We start from the raw sequence: 15668 nt of genomic DNA on the forward strand, positions 1-15668 counted from the left end.
ATATGCTGAATAATAATAATAATAATAATAATAATAATAATAATAATAATAATAATAATAATAATAATAATAATAATAATAATAATAATAATAATAATAATAATAATAATAAATACTTTATTGATCCCCTCAGGGAAATTCAGATGTCCAGAAGCCCCCAACCAACAAACCCACAGATTCAAAACGAACGCAGACAGAAAATACATAGAATACAATGTGGACACTACCTGAGAGCAATAAATACTTAAAAAGACCAATAATTAACAATTAAAAATTAAAAATTGCAAAATGCATCCCCCTACAGCCTAGCGGTCCGAATTATAAAATCTAATGGCTGCAGGGGTGAAGGATCTCCTGAACCGCTCCGTTCTGCAGGGCAGGGAGAGGAGCCGGTTGTTGTTCCGAGTGCTCTTTTGACTCTCCAGAATTACATGGAGGGGATGCCCGGGGTTTTTCAGGATGGCCTGCACCTTGTGCCTCATACGCCTCTCAAGCACATCCATCCCAGAGTCTACTCTCCCCTCCAGCACTGAGCTAGCTCGTTTAACCAGTTTGACCAGCTTCTTGGTGTTTTTTGCACTAATGCTGTTGCCCCAGCAGACAACAGCGTAGAAAATAACACTTGCAACCACAGTGTTGTAAAACATGTGCAGCATATCATTACACACATTGAAGGATTTGAGCCTTCTGAGGAAAAAGAGTCTGCTCTGGCCTTTTTTGTAGAGGGAGTCAGAGTTGACAGACCAGTCCAGTTTGTTATCAAGGTGCACTCCAAGGTATTTATTTGTCTGCACCACCTCAATGTCAGCCCCTGCAGCGTTGACCGGCTGAAGGGGGAGCTTGGACCTGCCAAAGTTAACCACCATCTCTTTAGTCTTAGTTGTGTTCAGGATGAGACAGTTCTCTTCACTCCAGGCACAAAAGGCACTGGTCAAGTTCCTGTATTCCTCCTCCTGCCCGTTCCTTACACATGCCACAATCGCTGTATCATCTGAATATTTCTGTACGTGGCATGTGTCAGACTTATAGTTAAAGTCTGCTGTATACAGGGTGAAGAGGAACGGGGCCAGAACCGTTCCCTGTGGGGCTCCAACAATGCACACCACTGTGCCAGAGACACTGTCCCCCAGCTTGACAAACTGTGGTCGACCCGTCAGGTAGTCGTATATCCAGGAGATAAATGTGGAATCCACCCCCATCTTCTTAAGCTTGTCATTCGGAATCAGGGGTTGGATGGTGTTGAACGCACTTGAGAAGTCGAAGAACATAATCCTCACATAGCCACCGGGTTTGCCCAAAAAGGAGTAGATCCGGTGCAGCATGTAGAGGACTGCGTCATCCACCCCAATGTTCTCCTGGTATGCAAACTGTAGTGGGTCGAGTGCGTGCTGGACTTGTGGTCTCAGGAGACGAATGAGTAGCCGCTCCATTGTTTTCATGATGTGGGATGTAAGGGTCTGTAGTCGTTGATCTCGGTCGGCCGCCCTGCTTTGGGAACCGGCACGAGACATGATGTTTTCCACAGACCTGGTACCCTCCCTGACTGGAGGCTCAGGTTGAAAATGGTCTGGAGCGGCTCCGCCAGCTGAGCCGCACAGTCTTTTAGTAGCCTGGGACATACACCATCAGGGCCAGCTGCTTTACCAGGGCACACGCAGCCTCCTCAGCTCAGCTCTCACCTCGTCCGCCGTGAAGAACAGTTGAGGAGATGCCGGCATAGGAGGTGCTGCAGCTGTGGTGTTGGGGGGGCTGCCTCGTGGAGGTGATGGTGGAGGAGAGGCTGCACCTGTAGAGGTGGGAGGGGATACCAGATCAAACCTGTTATAGAACAGAAACTCATTGGCCTTGTCCACGTCACCTGACGGCTGGCTTCTCTTCTCCTTGAAGCCAGTGATGGTCTTCATTCCTCTCCACACCTCTTTGATGTTGTTGTACTGCAGTTTCTTCTCCAGCTGAAGTGAGTCAACGGGACAGACAGCATCTCTGGAGAGAAGGAATGGGTGACATTTCGGGTCGAAACCCTTGTTCGGTCTGAAACGTCACCCATTCCTTCTTTCCACAGATGTTGCCAGTCCCACTCAGTTACTCCAGCATTTTACGTCTATCTTTGATTTAAACCGGTATCTGTAGATCCTTCCTACACATTTTGAGAGCAAAGAGGGACCCAGCGGGGCGCATCCGAGAGTAAAGAGAGACCCGATGGTGGTGGGCCGCCGAGAGCAAGGAGGGACCCGGTGGTGGGGGCGGTGTTGGGGCCAAGAAAAACCTTGCAGACGTGCTGCAGAAAGCAAGTAGGGACCCGGTGGTTGGGGGGGGGTAAAATGTGGTAAAAAAGGCTTTTGGCACATTGGCCTTCATTAGTCAGAACATTGAGTATAGGCTTGTCCATTGACACTACAGTCACTTGCCCATCCCAATTTCCTAAGAGGTTGTTTATTCGCCTTTCCCTTGCAGGGCACTTCAAATATTGCGTAAGGAAACTTTCCAGATCGCATTTGCCAAATTCAGCCTTGTCTAAACCCTTGGCACTATGACAATGCCAGTCTATAATGGGAAAGTTAAAATCGTCTACCACTCCAGACATGCAGGTTAATTAGCTTCTGTAGAATTGTAAATTGTCCATTGTGTGTAGGATAGCGTTAGTGTATGGGGATCACTAGTCGTCGCCAACTCGGCGGGCTGAAGAGCTTGTTTCCGTGCTGTATCTCTCAACTCTAACCAAAAACTTAAATGACAACTCTATTAGTCTTGCAGCTGCTTGCAATCTCCTAGCATATTTAGAGTCATAGGGCCATAGAGTGATACAGTGTGGAAACAGAGGCTTCGGCCCAACTTGCCCACACCGGCCAACAATGTCCCAGCTACACTAGTCCCACCAGCCTGTGTTTGGTCCATATCCCTCCAAACTTGTCCTATCCATGTACATGTCTAACTGTTTCTTAAACGTTGGGAAAGTCCGAGCCTCAACAACCTCCACTGGCAGCTTGTTCCATATACCCACCACCCTATTTGTGAAAAAGTTCCCCCTCAGATTCCTATTAAGTCTTTTTCCCATCACCTTAAACCTATGTCCTCTGGTTTTCGATTCCCCTACTCTCGGCAAGAGACTCTGTGCATGTACCCGATCTATTGCTTTCATTATTTTATACATCTCTATAAGATCACCCCTTATCCTCCTGCACTCCAGGGAATAATCCAAAGAGACCCAGCCTGCTCAACTTCTCCCTATAGCTCAGCCCCTCTAGTTTTCTTTACTGGACTTTATCTTGCACTAAACATTATTCCCTTTAAGCTGCATCAGTACTCTGTGAGCGGCTTGGTTGCAATCATGGGTAGTCTTTCCACAGACAGGATAGCACGCCACAAAAAACTTTTCACTTTCCCATGGTACATGTGACAATAAACTAAACTAAACGGAACTAAATTCGATTTGTGGCTTGACTCCCTGCTTCAGGTAAATGACAATAGGCCATTTACTGTAATGTAGGATCTATAAAGTGACAGGAAAGAGCTAAACCGCAATAGCTTCAGGCTATATGAAATGTTTCACAATGCAAAGATGGGGACAATATAACTGGAATTTCAGATCATTGTGCAAGGCTAATGGTCACTCCCATCGCAATATAATACTTATTACGTATGTTTATTTAGAATAATAAGATGATTAAATGACACATAACGTAAATGACTCATTCTTTGTCATGTAAAATATGAAAAGTTGTGGAATACATCCATCTATACTACTAGACTAAGGGGGACCATTGGGGAGAGTGGGGTATTATGGGGGAGGTGGGCATGAGCCAGCGAGGGGGACCAGAGGGGAACGGGTTGGGGGTGCGCTGGCCGCTTCGCTGGTCATTCGCCTCTGCCGGAAGTCTCCGCTTACCGTTTGGCGACATCGGCGCCATCTCCAACTCTGCACTGGCTGGGCTGGGTCGGGCCGGGCCGGGCCAGCTCGGGACATCCAGAGCCTCAGGCAGCAGTAGTAAAGACACGGGGGGAGGTTAGATCTCGGGATGTGTGTGGGCAGGGGGAGGGTTGTGAGAGGTGTGTGGAAGGGAGTGGTGTGAGGGGGAGGGGGATGGAGTTGCGGGGGGGGGGGTGGGGGGGCATGGGGGGAGAGAGTTTGGAGAAAAAGACAGAAGAGCCATGGGGGAGTGTGCGGTATTACGGTGGAGGGAGGCAGGAGCCAGCAAGGGGACTCACAGCGGGCGCTGCCCGCTTCGCTGGTCGTTCTCCTCTGCTCGGCTCGCGGACTCATTCAGCACGGCTTGCGGACTCAATCAGCATGGCTTGCGGCCTCAGCCCCGTCTCCGGCGCTATATTCTCCTCGCCCCGCCCAGTGATTAAGAGCGGGTGCTGGAATGGGCGATACCTTCATGGTGACTGACAGGCGAGTAGACCAACCTGCTGATCTCACGATTTTTTAAACCTTTATAACTTTTATAACTTCCACCGATCGGAACAAAACTTGGTGCGCTTGGAGCAGAGGAGAACGGTGGATAAGATGGCGAAAAAATCCTAGCGATATAGGGTACCGTTTTTGTGCAAATTTAAAAAAAATGCAAACCAGAAGAGGACAAGATAATAATAATAATAACTTTATTTATAGAGCACTTTAAAACAACCACAGTTGCAACAAAGTGCTGTACATGACTGATCATGGACAAGAAATTATTACATGACAATAAAAAATAAATTAATTAATTTAAAAAAAACCTTAAACGAAGGACTAAAAACAATAAAAATTAAAAAAACATTAAAAGCACTAAAAACAGGAGCAAAGTCTCAAGCAGTGTCGAAAGCCAAGGAATAAAAATGTGTTTTAACACTGGTTTTGAAGATGGACAGTGAGGGGGCTTGTCTGATGTGCACGGCAAGGTGTTCCAGAGTGCCGGAGCAGCAACAGAGAAAGCTCTATCCCCTCTGAGCTTCCGCTTAGACCTCGGTACCTCCAGGAGCAGCTGATCAGCTGACCTGAGGCACTGGGCAGGAGCGTATGGGTGGAGCAGTTCAGAGAGGCAAGGCGGGGCGAGCCCATTTAGAGATTTAAAAACAAATAAAATAATTTTAACATGAACTCGAAGATGAGAGTTTTAGTAATAGTGTTGAAGTTTACTAAAACTCTTTCTCTTGTTTGTGGCTGTATGTGTGTGTGTGCCAATTTCTATGTTCCTATTTTCTTCCAAACGCTAGGCCACAGCCTTCCCATTTTCACACATTCTACTCACATTTTTCCCGTTGAGGCAATAAACATTTTCCCGTGGTAATCCCACCTATATATCCACAGTCATTTAAAGTTTAAAAAAAAAGAAAACTCACTGATTTCGGAAAAAAATCCCAAGTGACGGCCCAATCGACTTGCAAGGCAGGACAGGACACTCAAAGAGGGAGGGGCACTCCAGCGCTCGTGTGGCGGTTACCGGCGCCCAACACCTGGTGGCGAGGGTGATGCCACGGTCCCTGGCTGGCGCCGAGGCTGGTGCTCGAGTTGGAGTGAGAGCCAAGCCCGGGGCCGAAAGAAAAATGACCTCAGTCAGGCGAACGACAACAAACAGAGACAGCAGCAGCGCCGTAGCTTGGCGCCAACCAGGAGTATGCGCCCTTTTTAGGGCGGACACCTACGGATGTTGAACCAGACGGCATCATCCTGCTGCGGACTTCTGCTGCCTCAAATGCAAGAAGAAGACTGTGCCTCGGTACACGTGACAATAAACTAAACCAAACTAAACTAACTTAGACGGGGCGTTTTGGTTGGATTGGACGAGTTGGCCCGTTTTCATGATGTATGACTCTATGACTGTAGGAATCTGAGAGCCACAAGGCACAGAGGCAGGTCCTTCGGCACACAACATCCTTGCTAACCTTTTTGCCACATACACTAACCCATTTGCACACATTGGAACTATTTCTTTGAATGAATTAATTAATCAATCAATCAATCAATTAATTAATTAATTACTACTTTATTGCCACAAGTGAGAAGTCACAGTGAAATTCTTTGTTTTGCAAACCCAAGGTATGCAAAGAGTCACCACATAAAGGGCGCCGTCAACGTTTCAAAATATTCAGCGCCAGGTTCTTCCCCCCACCCCCACGCCGGGTCCGCCTTCCATGTCTTACCAGTTTAAATGCCTCGTAAATATAGGTATGTTAACTTCAGCGGTGCTGCAGTTCTGTCACTGCCCGTGTGCGCGACTTTGATGCCTTTGATAGGGGGGCGGGCTTAAAACGCCGTTCTCTCCAGCCTGTTCAAATCGATCTTTGTCAGGCTGTTTAGCTGCTGCAGAGAAATCGCTCCGACATCTGTTTTATAAAGTTTTCTAAAAATTGCGCTGGATAATTTAACAGCAGGAGTAAAATATAAATCGTCTTTTAAGCCGTCAACGCCGACAACAGGACGGATTTCACGTACGGGACAGCTAAAGGAAAGCCGTTAATTTTACATATAAACGTGCTTCTAAGGATGCCTTTAATCAAAATTTCACGTTGTGAAAAGGTGATTATGTAAATATACGAACTGGCAGTGTTTTTCCTGCCGATATGGAGTTTAAATTCACCGCAAATGCAACGTTCCAAACAATCGCGTTCCACAAAAACCCACTCGCAAGATGATTAAAATGACCATTAATTTACGGGAATTAAACAATAAATTCCTTCCATTTGTCCTATAAATTCAAGACAATGAGATTTAAAAATCATGTTATATTGTGAATTCTTGTGTGAATGTTATTTGGACACTTAGGCTATTTAAAAATGTTAACCTTTTCTTAAAAAATGGATAGCTATATATAGAGGTACCTACTAGAGAAAGGGCGGAAATGTTAGAACCTGTTAGGAAATGAGACAGGTCAGGTGGCAGAGGTATGCGTTGGGGAACAGTTCGGGTCCAGTAATCACAATACCATTAGTTTCAATATAATTATGGAGAGGGTCAGAACTTTGATTGGAGAAAGGCTAACTTTGAGGAGATGCAAAAGGATTTAAAAGGAGTGAATTGGGACAGTTTGTTTTATGGGAAAGATGTGGAAGAGAAAATGGAGGACATTTAAAGGTGAAATTTTAAGAGTACAGAATATTTATGTCCCTGTTTGGTTGAAAGGAAATAGTAAAAATTGGAAAGAGCCATGGTTTTCAAGGGAAATTGGACACTTGGTTTGGAAAAAGAGAGAGATCTACAATAATTATAGGCAGCATGGAGTAAATGAGGTGCTTGAGGAGTATAAAGAATGTAAAAAGAATCTTAAGAAAGAAATAGAAAAGCTAAAAGAGGATATGAGGTTGCTTTGGCAAGTAAGGTGAAAGTAAATCCAAAGGGTTTCCACAGCTATATTAATAGCAAAAGGATAACGAGGGATAAAATTGGCCCATTAGAGAGTCAGAGTGGACAGCTATCTACAGAGCCAAAAGAGATGGGGGAGATATTGAACAATTTCTTTTCTTCGGTATTCACCAAGGAGAAGGATATTGAATTATGTGAGGTAAGGGAAACAAGTAGAATAGCTATTGAAACTATGTGATTCAAAGAACAGGAAGTACTGACACTTTTGAAAAATATAAAAGTGGATAAGTCTCCAGGTCCGGACAGGATATTCCCTGGGACATTGAGGGAAGTTAGTGTAGAAATAGCAGGGGCTATGACAGAAATATTTCAAATGTCATTAGAAACGGGAATAGTGCCGGAGGATTGGCGTACTGCACGTGCTGTTCCATTGTTTAAAAAGGGTTCTAAGAGTAAACCTCGCAATTATAGACCTGTTAGTTTGACGTCAGTGGTGGGCAAATTAATTGAAAGGATACTTAGAGATAATATATATAAGCATCTGGATAAACAGGGTCTGATTAGGAAGAGTCAACATGGATTTGTACCTGGAAGGTCATGTTTGACTAAGCTTCTTGAATTTTTTGAAGAGGTTACTCGGGAATTTGATGAGGGCAAAGCAGTGGATGTTGTATATATGGACTTCAGTAAGGCCTTTGACAACGTTCCTCATGGAAGGTTGGTTAAGAAGGTTCAATTGTTGGGTTTTAATGGTGGAGTAGCAAGATGGATTCAACAGTGGCTGAATGGGAGATGCCACAGAGTAATGGTGGATGGCTGTATGTCAGGTTGGAGGCCAGTGACTAGTGGTGCCACAGGGATATGTGTTGGGTCCACTGTGTTGGGTCCACTGTTGTTTGTCATGTCCATCAATGATCTGGATGACGGTGTGGTAAATTGGATTAGTAAGTATGCAGATGATACTAAGATAGGTGGTGTAGTGTATAATGAAGTAGATTTTCAAAGTCTACAGAGAGATTTATGCCAGTTGGAAGAGTGGGCTGAAAGATGGCAGATGGAGTTTAATGCTGATAAGTGTGAGGTGCTACATCTTGGCAGGACAAATAAAAATAGGACGTTCATGGTAAATGGTAGGGAATTGAGGAATGCAGTTGAACAGAGGGATCTAGGAATAACTGTGCACAGTTCCCTGAAAGTGGAATCTCATGTAGATAGGGTGGTAAAGAAAGCTTTTGGTGTGCTGGCCTTTATAAATCAGAGCATTGAGTATAGAAGTTGGGATGTAATGTTAAAATTGTACAAGGCATTGGTGAGGCCAATTCTGGAGTATGGTGTACAATTTTGGTCGCCTAATTATAGGAAGGATGTCAACAAAATAGAGAGAGTACAGAGGAGATTTACTAGAATGTTGCCTGGGTTTCAGCAACTAAGTTACAGAGAAAGGTTGAACAAGTTAGGTCTTTATTCTTTGGAGCGCAGATGGTTAAGGGGGGACTTGATAGAGGTCGTTAAAATGATGAGAGGGATAGACAGAGTTGACGTGGATAACCTTTTCCCACTGAGAGTATGGAAGATTCAAACAAGAGGGCATCACTTGAGAATTAAGGGACAGAAGTTTAGGGGTAACATGAGGGGGAATTTCTTTACTCAGAGAGTGGTAGCTGTGTGGAATGAGCTTCCAGTGAAGGTGGTGGAGGCAGGTTCAATTTTATCATTTAAAAATAAATTGGATAGTTATATGGACAGGAAAGGAATGGAGGGTTATGGTCTGAGTGCAGGTAGATGGGACTAGGGGAGAATACGTGTTCGGCACGGACTAGAAGGGCCGAGATGGCCTGTTTCCGTGCTGTGATTGTTATATGGTAAATGGTTATATGATAGATGTTAAATCTAGTAATTGAATTTTGGAATTAGCTACAATTAGATAACTAATTAATTAAATGCTTTAATTTCAGGTCATCCAAATAAGATTGTTTCACATTTGTTTCAGAATGCTTCAATCTATAATAACTGAAATTTTCATTCTGTTCTCTTAATTTTTAAGAAAGTTATGGGCTTTTGACTGTCCTTGATCACAGCTTTTGAGTTAAGTCAATGGAAAAGCAATAGGGAACAAGATGCTAATTTCCGAGTATGAAAATGGCCATAACTTTTTTTAAACTGAAAATATGAAATTGAATTAGGTTTCAAATTAAACTTCTTTTTATGCTTTATCTGATGGGATAAATTTCAGACAATTTTTAAAATCTCAAAATTTTGTAACATTGCTAGTAAATATAAAGGCGTCGTAAAATTATTTCAAAAAAATGAAGCGTTGGCCTTAAAACATAGAACCGCACAGCACGGAACAGGCCCTTCGGCCCACAAAGTCACAAGGTCATTAGTGATGGGAGCAGAATTAGACTGCTGGGCCCATCAAGTCTACTCCACCATTCAATCATGGCTGATATATCCCTCCTAACCCTATACTCCTGCCTTTTCCCCATAACTCCTAACACTCGTACTAATCAAGAATCTACCTATTTTAAATTATCTGTTAACTTGGCCTCCACAGCCTTCTGTGACAAAGAATTCCATAAATTCACCACCCTCTGACTAAAGAAATTCCTCCTCATCTCCCTCCTAAAGGAACGTCCTTTAATTCTAAGGCTATGATCTCTAGTCCAAGACTCTCCCACTAGAGAAACATCATCTCCACATCCACTCTATTCAAGCCTTTGATAAAAAATATCTTCTAGAGTTTTGGCTATACAGATATTCATGCTCTGTTGAAGAATTCGACACACAATGTATAGGTGCACACAAAGGGAGAGAAGTCTTGAAGCTACACAGTTTAGCTTTCTCTATTTGTTTTAGAGATACAAAGCCAAACCAGGCCCTTCGGCCCACTGAGTCCGCTCCGACTAGCACTTTCCTACACACCTGGGACTATTAGCAATTTTTACCAAAGTCAATTAACCTACAAACCTGCACATCTTTAAGTGTGGGATGAAATTGGAGCACCCTGGGAAAACCCACTTGGTCACGAGGAGAATATAAAACTCTGTATATACAGCACCCATAGTCAAGATCGAACCTGGGTCTTTGGCTCTGTAAGGCAGCGACTCTCCGCAGCGCCACCGTGCCGCTCACAACTTGCTGGCTAACTTGGATACATACCCTCCATTCTTCCACACACCCTTAATGGATTGGCAGTACCTTTTGGCGTAGTCAGCTTGTAGTTGAATATCTTGATGGTTCCCTGTTGCATTTCCCCTTGTCCGTGGAGATGCTGGAAAATGACCATAAGGTAGGCAATGAAAATGAAATGTCAATGCCCTGGCAGCTTTTTAACAATAGTTTTCAAACAGATGGTCTTGAAACTTAATTCAATTTTGTTTAGCTTATTGTCAGGTGTACAGTGAAAAGCTTTTTGTTGCATGATATCCAGTTAAGGGAAAGACAATACATGATTACAATCGAGCGGTCCACTGTGTACAGATACAGGATAAAGGGAATAATGTTTAGTGCAAGATAAAGTCCTATTAAAGGTCTCAGATGAAGTAGATAGCAGGTCAGTATCGCTCTCTAGTTTGGTTTAGTTTGGAGATTCAGCGCGAAAACTGGCCCTTCGGCCCAGCGAGTCTGCACTGACCAGCGATCCTCGCTCATTAACACTATCCAACACACACTAGGGACAATTTACACTTCTACCAAGCCAATTAACCTATACACCTATCTGTCTTTGGATTGTGGAAGGAAACCAAAGATCTCGGAGAAAACACATGCGGTCACGGGGAGAACATTCAAAAAACGTACAGACAGAATAGGACAGTGAGAGGATGGTTCAGTTGCCTGGTGACAACTTGGAAGAAACTTCATACAAAAGCAAAACAAGATTTAAATTAGAAACCAGAATGGGCTGAATCATGCTGCCATTCATTCTTCTTATTATTTTTTTAATGTGGAAATATTGGACACAATATAGGAAGAGGCCCTTCAGCCCACCACCTTTACCACTACCGAGGAGAAGAAGCTGTTCCTGAGTCTGGTCGTGCGCACTTTCAACCTTCTGTACCATGTGCCGGATGGGAGCAGGGAGAAGAAGGAATGACCGGGATGGGACAAGTGTTTGATTATGTAATAAAAAGGAATATAGACACAAAAAGCTGGAATAACTCAGCAAGACAGTCAGCATCTCTGGAGAGAAGGAAAGGTAACGTTTCGGGTCGAGACTGGTTAGGGATAAAGGAAACAAAAGCTATAGATGATGATGTAGAGAGATAATGAACAATGAATGATAGATATGCAAAAAAGTAACAAAGATAAAGGAAACAGTTTGTTAGGTGAAAACTGCTTTGCCGAGGCAGTGTGAAGTGTAGATGCGAATGATGGGAACTCTGGTCTGTGTGCTGGGCTAGGCTTCTCCACTGTAAGTTGGTTCAGAAACATCTGGCCTTGTACATATATACTGGGGGACATTTGCCCAAATACACAGTGACGTTTTGTATCTTTGCACAATTAGGTAGATTTGAAATAAACTCTTACCCAAGTCCTGTTCCACTGCCATGCTGTAATACTCAAGATCCTACGGGTGAGATGACAAACATAATTATTGAAAAACTCTTTGAGTTACATATGCTTTGTTGAAACAGGTGTACGTTGGAGGTTTAAGGCTGAACCTGGAAATGGTTTAAGATGGTTCTAACAATCCAAATCAACAGTGGTTAATAGAGTCAAGATTGCTTTATTTTTGTTTTATTTTTGGAGATACAGCGTGGGAAACAGGCCCTTCGGCCCACCGAGTCTATACTGACCATTGATCCCCTACACTAGTTCAAACTACACACCGGGGACAATTTACAGAAGCCGATTAACCTACAAACCTGCAGGTATTTGGAATGTCGGAGGAAACCAGAGCACCCGGTGGAAATCCGCGGCGTCACAGGGAGAACGTGTAAAGTCTGTACAAACAGCACCCGTAGTCAGAATCGAGCGGGTCTCTGATGCTGTAGGGCAGCAACTCGACCGCTGCATCACTATGTCGTAAGTACTGAAACGGGACAATGCAGTTCTTACTTGCAGCAGCACGACAAGTTTGTAAACACAATACTCAATAAAGAGTGGGTGGGCGGCACGACTCACGTCGCAGCGACCTCTGAAGTCTGTCTGTCATTTTTTAATTTTTTGTCTAGTTTGTATGTAGTTTTTTTTTTTTAAACTGGGTATGTGTGTGGGGGGCGGGGAGTAGGGGGGGGGAGTAGATTCGTCAGACATAATTTACCTTTCATAAATCCATGCTGACTTTGTCCAATGATTTCACTAGTTTCCAAATGTGCTGCTATCCCATCTTAGTAACTGACTCTAGCAGTTTCCCCACTACCGATGTTAGACTAACTGGTCTGTAATTCCCCGTTTTCTCTCTCCCTCCCTTTTTAAAAAAGTGGGGTTACATTAGCTACCCTCCAACCCTCAGGAACTACACCAGAATCTAAAGAGTTAAAAAAAATTATCACTAATTCATCCACTATTTCTGGGGCTACTTCCTTACGTGCTCTGGGATGCAGCCTATCTGGCCCTGGGGATTTATCGGACTTTAATCAATTCAATTTACCTAACACCACTTACCGGCTAACCTGGATTTCACTCAGTTCCTCCATGTCATTTGACCCCCGGTCCCCTGCTATTTCCGGCAGATAATTTAAGTCTTCCTTAGTGAAGACAGAACCAAAGTAGTTATTCAATTGGTCTGCCATGTCCTTGTTCCCCATGATCAATTCACCTGTTTCTGAATGCAAGAGACCTATATTTGTTTTAACTAATCTTTTTCTCTTCACATATCTATAAAAACTTTTGCAGTCAGTTTTTATGTTCCCTGCCAGTTTTCATTCATAATCTATTTTCCCTTTCCTAATTAAGCCCTTTGTCCTCCTCTGCTGGACTCTGAATTTCTCCCAGTCCTCTGGTAGGCTGCTTTTTCTGGCTATGTACGCTTCATCTTTTGTTTTGATACTATCCCTGATTTCCCTTGTTATCCACGGATACACTACCTTCCCTGATTTATTCTTTTGCCAAACTGGGATGAACAATTGTTGTAGTTCACCCATGCAGCCTTTAAATGCCTTCCATTGCATATCCACCGTCAACCCTTTCAGAATCAATTCCCAGTCTAACTTGGCCAATTCACGTCTCATACCCTCAAAGTTACCTTTCTTTCAGTTCAGAACCCTTCCTCATTACTCACTACCCAGTCTAGAATAGCCTGCTCTCTCGTTGGTTCCTCTACATGTTGGTTTAGAAAACTATCCCGCATACATTCCAAGAAATCCTCTTCCTCAGCACCCCTGCCAATTTGATTCACCCAATCTATATGTAGATTGAAGTCACCCATTATAACTGTTTTACCTTTGTTGCATGCATTTCTAATTTCCTGTTTAATGCCATCCCCAACTCCACTACTACTGTTAGGTGGCCTGTACACAACTCCCACTAGCGTTTTCTGCCCCTTAGTGTTTCGCAGCTCTACCCATATTGATTCCACATCCTCCAAGCTAATGTCCTTCCTTTCTATTGCGTTAATCTCCTCTCTAACCAGCAACGCTACCCCACCTCCTTTCCCTTTCTGTCTATCCCTCCGGAATATTGAATATCCCTGGATGTTCAGCTCCCAGCCTTGGTCACCCTGGAGCCATGTCCCCGTGATCCCAACTATATCATAGTCATGGTGGCCTTGCCGAGGCGGCATGAAGTGCAGGTGGAGTCAACGGAAGGAAAGTTGGTTCGGTGGGCCGAAGGGCCACCGAACCACCCGGTCGGCACGGACTCGGTTGGCCAAAGGGTCTGTTTCACACTGTATATCTAAACTAAACATCTCCAAATAAATAACTAATTGCTAAACTTTGAGCATGGTTTGGGATCAGCTCTATCCAAGGCTGCAAGAAATTACAGGGAGTTGTGGACGTAGCCCAGACCATCACACGAACCAACCTTCCTTCTGTTGACTCCACCTGCACTTCACGCTGTGCAGAGGGGATCTTATTGAAACATATAAGTTTATTCAGGGTTTGGACATGCTAGAGGCAGGAAACATGTTCCCGATGTTGGGGGAGTCCAGAACCAGGGGCCACAGTTTAAGAATAAGGGGTAAGCCATGTAGATCGGAGATAAGGAAACACTTTTTCACACAGAGAGTTGTGAGCCTGTAGAATTTTCTGCCTCAGAGGGCGGTGGAGGCCGGTTCTCTGGATACTTTCAAGAGAGAGCTAGATAGGGCTCTTAAAGATAGCGGAGTCACGGGATATGGGGAGAAGTCAGAAACGGGGTACTGATTGGGGATGATCAGCCATGATCACATTGAATGGCGGTGCTGGCTCGAAGGGCAGAATGGCCTACTCCTGCACCTATTGTCTATTGTCTCACCTTGATCACTCCATCTTCTCCTCTCTCCCACTAAGCAAGAGGTAGGAAAGTTGGAAAATGCATACCTCCAGATTCAAAGAGATGCTGTGCAGGGGTGGCCTTGTAGAGGTGCCGTGGCCACAGAATCCATCTGGAAGAGTTGCCGGTTAGCAAAACCTTGCTCAAAGATCGATGGGACTGTGAACTGGGAACTGGCCCGAAGGCTTATCACTCGGTGGCACCCACCAAACAGCCCATCAGAGCCGCACTAAGTTGGTCAGCGTAACTGAGAGGGAGCTGGAGAGACGTTGTGCGCGAGTTGCAAGGATCGGTCAGAGAGTGAACCGATGCCAAGTGTGGATTCAGCAACTGTTTCACTGAAGTCCACCAAGGCCTACTGCACCTCCTCAGCTGCTAACTTCCCTTCCAATTCCCATACTGACCTTTCTCTCTGTTGTGTATTTGGGTGCTGGGAACTGACTTAAAAGAACACTCAGATACGGGAGTAAACTAACAAGCTTCTTTATTCCAGGACGCCACCTTGAGTCTCCCCCAGCGCATGCGTCCTCTCGCACAAGACATAACATATGCTAATTATATCACATACATCACACTGTCCTAGGAGCAAAGACAGTGGTGCTCATACAGGAGCGTGAACCGGGATAATGCTTCCAGCGCCTTCAAGGTTGGCTGCAGCAGGCGTGCCCCCGGGACACAAAGATGGCCGGGCGAGGAGAGGAGAGGGACGTCGGTTCGCGGGAACTGCTCCAGTACATTGAGCACGTGGGCCGACCGGACTTTGGACTTTGAATAATGACGCCAAAAAGGGCGGCGCCTGCATGTGTAATATATGTAAAAATAATTTCACTCTGCAGTTACACATGTGACAAATAAAGCTCCATTGAACCATTCAGGGACAGTTTTTTCCCGGCTGTTATCAGGCAACTGAATGGTCCTCTCATCAGCTAGACCTCCCATCCACCCCAAAGAGACCTTTGAATTATCTTTA

The 15668-nt window shown here is 44.4% G+C and overlaps 1 protein-coding gene across 2 annotated transcripts in view; it reads right to left on the minus strand.

The window, feature by feature from the left end:
- The window catches only part of spef1 (sperm flagellar 1), a 95739-nt gene that overhangs the window by 40507 nt on the left and 39564 nt on the right, over positions 1-15668 (minus strand). The window contains exons 4-5 of one of the 2 annotated variants that reach the window (XM_033035684.1): positions 11810-11849; positions 10481-10553 (exon numbers count right to left, since the gene is read on the minus strand). In XM_033035684.1, the coding sequence (XP_032891575.1) occupies positions 10481-10553; positions 11810-11849 (113 nt within the window). Of the gene's footprint in view, positions 1-10480; positions 10566-11809; positions 11850-15668 lie in introns of both variants that reach the window. The other variant, XM_033035675.1, reaches the window with a different exon arrangement.

The sequence above is a fragment of the Amblyraja radiata genome, chromosome 1, assembly GCF_010909765.2.
Source record: "Amblyraja radiata isolate CabotCenter1 chromosome 1, sAmbRad1.1.pri, whole genome shotgun sequence".
NCBI classification, from domain to species: Eukaryota; Metazoa; Chordata; class Chondrichthyes; order Rajiformes; family Rajidae; genus Amblyraja; species Amblyraja radiata.